At 54.8% G+C, this 6000-nt stretch overlaps 1 protein-coding gene across 1 annotated transcript in view; it reads left to right on the top strand.

Moving 5' to 3' along the window:
* Positions 1–853: 853 nt before the first annotated feature.
* Positions 854–6000, top strand: part of LOC144784028 (uncharacterized) — a 47129-nt gene continuing 41982 nt past the window's right edge. The window contains exons 1-2 of the mRNA XM_078662727.1: positions 854–1179; positions 1931–2860. Of these exons, the coding sequence (XP_078518853.1) occupies positions 870–1179; positions 1931–2860 (1240 nt within the window). The 5' untranslated portion in view covers positions 854–869. The remainder of the gene's footprint in view (positions 1180–1930; positions 2861–6000) is intronic.

Below are 6000 nucleotides of genomic sequence, written 5' to 3'. Positions count from 1 at the left end.
CCCTCTCCTGCTGCTCACAGAGCCTGCTGCCTGGGACCCTCTCCTGCTGCTCACAGAGCCTGCTGCCTGGGACACCTCACAACTCACTTCCGCCACAGGTCTGCCATATCCACAGGGATGTCAAGAACAGATAAGATCCGTGCCAGTCCATTCACGAGTGAGGAGCTGGATGTCCTTGTGAACGAGGTGCTGGCACAGTACCCACGGCTGTTTGGTGGCCCCAATGTCGTGGTAAGTCACCATGTAGGGAGCAGTAGGGCAGGGTGGTGTCAGACGTGTATTCATGATGCAGCTGTATGTTATTTTGGATGTGTGGTGCAGACAAACACTGACAGACAAGATGTTTGCAGGTGGTGGGAGTGTGTGTTTTGCATTATGACTCAGTCCTAGGCCTATACTTGTATGTGTGAGTGGGATGTGCTACTTTTTGGGGCAGACATGACCAACGGTTGTTTACCTTGTAGCTGGTTGGACAGTGTCCGCTTGTGATGTAATTTCAGGGTGCCCCTGTAGTCATAGTCAGTGTGCCCCACAGAGTAGGTTCAGTGGCTGCCCTTCCAAAGTGTGTCCATCAGCCAACTTACATGCTACAGTTGCTGCACACTGATTAGTGGATATGCCACATCAATGCCCTGTACAATTTATGATTTACACAGTGCTGTCGATGCATTTGTGTTGAATCATCATTCTTCTGTGTGATAATCATGGAGACTACGAAGCTCAATGTGTGCATGCATTCACTAATGTTTATGCCATGCAGAGTGGCCTTGTGAGGGTACCCCCAGTTCTGGAGGGAGGGAGGTCACTGTGCGTCCAGATTCAGTGTCTGGCTGCTGTACTGATAGATGCTGACATATGACAATGTGTAAATGTTCATTAGTCCTTCTTTACTCTCATACCTGCAGCTCAAAGTACACCAACGTAAGGCTGTCTGGAGGGCCATAGCAGCAAAGGTGCGAGCCCTGGGGGTATCAAACAGACGACACACACACTGTCACAAGAGGTGGGACGACATCAGCCGGCTGGCTAAGCAAGTGGCAGAGATGAACTTGGGGATGGTACCACGCACAGGGCGTGTGGCACGCCGCACCATGACTCCGCTGATGGCACGCATACTGGCAGTGACCTATCCAGACCTGGATGCACGTCTGAAGGGGCTTCAGCAGCAAGACAGAGATGGTGAGTATCCGGGGAGGGATAGTTTGTCTGGGAGTGGATGCATGTGTAGAGTGCCTGTGTCTGCGGTGACACATGTGATGTGCCTGTGCTGCCATGCTGTGATATGTGATGTGAGTGGCAACTGTGATGTGTGTCTGTATGAGGCATTGGCCCACCATGGCCTTACTCTGCAGCTCCTGGCTGCAGTTTTCTGTCCTTGACATATATTTTGTTGTCCACATGGTCACTCTTCTTTGTGATGGTGGGTGTAGTCCCTATTATGCAGTACAGCTGTGTCCACTTAATGAGTGTTACACCATGTCAGTCTACTTTGCATGCACCTGCATGGTAGTGGCCCACACATCTGACAACAATGTGAACCCACATTGGCACATGGTGATTGTAATGGCCTATTTGACAATGTGGCATGTGTAGACAAAACAGGTGTGTGTATTCCCCTCTGGATCCCTTTAGGCTCTGGAAGTGGTGATGTTAGTTGTGGCTACATCATGTCCGTGGGGCAGGTCCATGTGGGCTAGGGGAACACCATCCATGGGCAGGGTGTAGTGCTGTGTGTCATCGACATTGGTCCACTCCTGCCTGTTTGTCCGCATGACAGGCACAGTTGTGGTGTAACTGGTGTGTAGCAGCACAATGATTTGAGGGTGTGGTGGTTACCATGTAGCTCTAGGCCTCTCATGTGCTGCATTGCTCTGATATCGTGTGACCAGACTATGACACTTATACAACCATGTTTCTGTCGCTAATGCAGATTCGGAAGACACCACGGCGGAACATGATCCTGAAAGTGGTGGCGAGACCAGCACGACAGCGGCAGCAGAGCAGGGTGAGACGGAGCAAAGTGACACTGACCACACCAGCGCTGATGAGGGTGACAGGAGTATGCATGAGGAATCTGTGGCTGAGACACAGAGTACCACTTCATCTGATGGCAGGGGGGATGAGTCCCTGTTAGCAGCCACAGGGGATGGGGACTCTGCTGCTGCATCTGACTACCAACGGCCACTGCCCACCCTCCCATCCACTTCCTCTGGGGCTGGCCGTATCCGTGTCACTAAGAGGGGACGTGTGACATTCACACATGGCACCGCAGCACCTGCACCTGTCCCCCCTGCTGCCCTCAGTGCAGAGTGCGTAGAGCTCCTGCGGCAACTTTGCGTGGGCCAGACCGCCCTGCTGAATGCCTTCAGTGCCCACGATTACAAAATAGGGCAGGTTCTGGCATTCATGGAGGGCATACACTCTGACGTGGGTGGCCTACATCGTACACTCCTGTCATTGTCAGGTACAGTGACGTCAGCCCTCCAACATGCCCCCTTTGCAGCTCAGGTGCCTGTGACGTCCACCCAGTCAGTGGCCACATCAGATGACAGTGAGCACTTGGGACATACATCAAGTAAACGTTACAACACTAGGAGCACAGCTCAGACCCAAAGCAAACAATCCCGTCCACAGACTCCATCCCCAAAGAAGGGCAGGGACCCCCCAATATGCACAGACAAGGTGAAGTCACAGAAGAGCAAGGCCAGAAGAGCATTGTGTCAGACATCAGGCTCACATGCTGCTGAGCCATCACCAGATATTGACTCTGCTATGCCCACAGAGGATGTGTGGGATGTCATGACTACACCTGGGGAGAACACAGGGACACACCCACCTACCACATCAACCCCAGAACAAAGTACATCGAGGCAGGTGGAGGGAAGCCCTGTTGTGACCAGCCCAGTCATTGTGGCAGTGGAGACCCCTGTCGTGACCAGCCCAGTCATTGTGGCAGTGGAGACCCCTGTCGTGACCAACCCAGTCATTGTGGCAAAGAAGGGCAGTGTAGTGGCCATCCCTGGCAAGAAGGGACAGGAGGGCAGTGTAGTGGCCACCCCTGGCAAGAAGGGACAGGAGGGCAGTGTAGTGGCCATCCCTGGCAAGAAGGGACAGGAGGGCAGTGTAGTGGCCATCCCTGGCAAGAAGGGACAGGAGGGCAGTGTAGTGGCCATCCCTGGCAAGAAGGGACAGGAGGGCAGTGTAGACACCACCCCTGGCAAGAAGGGACAGGAGGGCAGTGTAGTGGCCATCCCTGGCAAGAAGGGACAGGAGGGCAGTGTAGACACCACCCCTGGGGTAAGTGGGAAGGTGGTCACTGTGGGGGGTACACCTTCCAGAGAGGCTAAAGTGGTCCGGAGGCGTAGCCAGCACAAGCGTACTGCAGGATCAAGCACTTCTCCAGAGGGAGTGGCAGTGTCTGCCCCTGAAATGGAACAGTTGGGGGGTGTGCAGGTGGTGTCAACGCCACTTCCCATCAACCCCATGACAGGGAAGCAAATTCATATTCCAAAGAAGTGGAAGGGCACCCCTCCAACCTCTCCCACCCACACTGTGTCAAGGGCGTGCATGACTCCACCTCCACGTGCCACGGTGCCACCTGGTCCGCACAGCCCTCCACCTTGCAGGCCCTCTGTTATAGCCACACCACATGTCCCTCTGTCACACCAGTCAAGTCGACCTGCAGTCCCTGACACACAGCCAGGTTCCACTCCACATGACATTCAGGAGTGAGTTGTCAACACCCTCAGACGCCTGTGCCACACATAGGTGTGCTACAGTACACCATAGTTAGCGATGTGGGTGTGTTCCTGGGCCTGTTGCTCTGATGTGCTCTCCCTTGCCAAGGACTCTGGGCCTGTTGCTCTGATGTGCTCTCCCCTGCCAAGGACTCTGGGCCTGTTGCTCTGATGTGCTCTCCCCTGCCCTGCCAAGGACACTGGGCCTGTTGCTCTGATGTGCTGTACCCTGCCAAGGACTCTGGGCCTGTTTCTCTGATGTGCTCTCCCCTGCCAAGGACTCTGGGCCTGTTGCTCTGATGTGCTCTCCCCTGCCCTGCCAAGGACACTGGGCCTGTTGCTCTGATGTGCTGTACCCTGCCAAGGACTCTGGGCCTGTTGCTCTGATGTGCTCTCCCCTGCCAAGGACTCTGGGCCTGTTGCTCTGATGTGCTCTCCCCTGCCAAGGACTCTGGGCCTGTTGCTCTGATGTGCTCTCCCCTGCCAAGGACTCTGGGCCTGTTGCTCTGATGTGCTCTCCCCTGCCCTGCCAAGGACACTGGGCCTGTTGCTCTGATGTGCTGTACCCTGCCAAGGACTCTGGGTCTGTTGCTCTGATGTGCTGTACCCTGCCAAGGACTCTGGGCCTGTTGCTCTGATGTGCTCTCCCCTGCCAAGGACTCTGGGCCTGTTGCTCTGATGTGCTCTCCCTTGCCCTGCCAAGGACTTTGGGCCTGTTGCTCTGATGTGCTCTCCCCTGCCAAGGACTCTGGGCCTGTTGCTCTGATGTGCTCTCCCCTGCCAAGGACTCTGGGCCTGTTGCTCTGATGTGCTCTCCCCTGCCAAGGACTCTGGGCCTGTTGCTCTGATGTGCTCTCCCCTGCCAAGGACTCTGGGCCTGTTGCTCTGATGTGCTCTCCCCTGCCCTGCCAAGGACACTGGGCCTGTTGCTCTGATGTGCTGTACCCTGCCAAGGACTCTGGGCCTGTTGCTCTGATGTGCTCTCCCCTGCCAAGGACTCTGGGCCTGTTGCTCTGATGTGCTCTCCCTTGCCCTGCCAAGGACTTTGGGCCTGTTGCTCTGATGTGCTCTCCCCTGCCAAGGACTCTGGGCCTGTTGCTCTGATGTGCTCTCCCCTGCCAAGGACTCTGGGCCTGTTGCTCTGATGTGCTCTCCCCTGCCAAGGACTCTGGGCCTGTTGCTCTGATGTGCTCTCCCCTGCCAAGGACTCTGGGCCTGTTGCTCTGATGTGCTCTCCCCTGCCCTGCCAAGGACACTGGGCCTGTTGCTCTGATGTGCTGTACCCTGCCAAGGACTCTGGGCCTGTTGCTCTGATGTGCTCTCCCCTGCCAAGGACTCTGGGCCTGTTGCTCTGATGTGCTCTCCCTTGCCCTGCCAAGGACTTTGGGCCTGTTGCTCTGATGTGCTCTCCCCTGCCAAGGACTCTGGGCCTGTTGCTCTGATGTGCTCTCCCCTGCCAAGGACTCTGGGCCTGTTGCTCTGATGTGCTCTCCCCTGCCAAGGACTCTGGGCCTGTTGCTCTGATGTGCTCTCCCCTGCCCTGCCAAGGACACTGGGCCTGTTGCTCTGATGTGCTGTACCCTGCCCATCCAAGGACTTTGCACTTCCCGATTGTGATTCACCAGTGCATAGTCTATGGCATTTGCACATGATTTTGAGACTTGCTGGTGTCTACTTATGTTGTGTAGCTACATCTGTGCAATATGTGAATAAATACAGTACATTATGGTGTGTTTTCTCTGTCTCCTTACTGATTAAAGTCATTTTCTAGTTTGACTGAGTTCCATGGTCTATTTTGTACATCACCATTGCAAGGTTCTATGTGCCCATATGATTTTTAGACAGGGGGACAGGGTTTTCAGTCCATTGTGGCCCTGCTGATGTTGTACTCTGTGATGGTTATTTGGCAGGCCATGCAGTTTTCGTGTGGGTGAATTGCTATTGCTGCATACACTGTTCACAGGTCACCTTGGGGGACACTGGCAGCACAGGGTGTGCAGCTGTGCTGTGGTGTAGTCGATGTTTATGATGTGATGAGGTGTGTGTTTCCCTTTCTGTGTGCCCTGGGGTGTATGTGTATGGTCGTCTTGTGTTGGCCCTTGGTCCTGGTGGCATGGCTTACATGGCATGTGTGTGGCAGAGGTGTGCAGTGTGAAGGGTGTTAGTTTGTAGTGTATGTATGTGTGCCCCTGTATGGTGTGAGACACACATGTGTCAGGCAGGAGTTGTATGCCTGTTGTATGTTTTGTCTTGCCCTGTGTGG

The sequence above is a fragment of the Lissotriton helveticus genome, chromosome 10, assembly GCF_964261635.1.
Source record: "Lissotriton helveticus chromosome 10, aLisHel1.1, whole genome shotgun sequence".
Lineage (NCBI taxonomy): Eukaryota > Metazoa > Chordata > Amphibia > Caudata > Salamandridae > Lissotriton > Lissotriton helveticus.
Note: the sequence above shows the minus strand (reverse complement) of the source record. Positions and strands in the feature narration are given on the sequence as shown.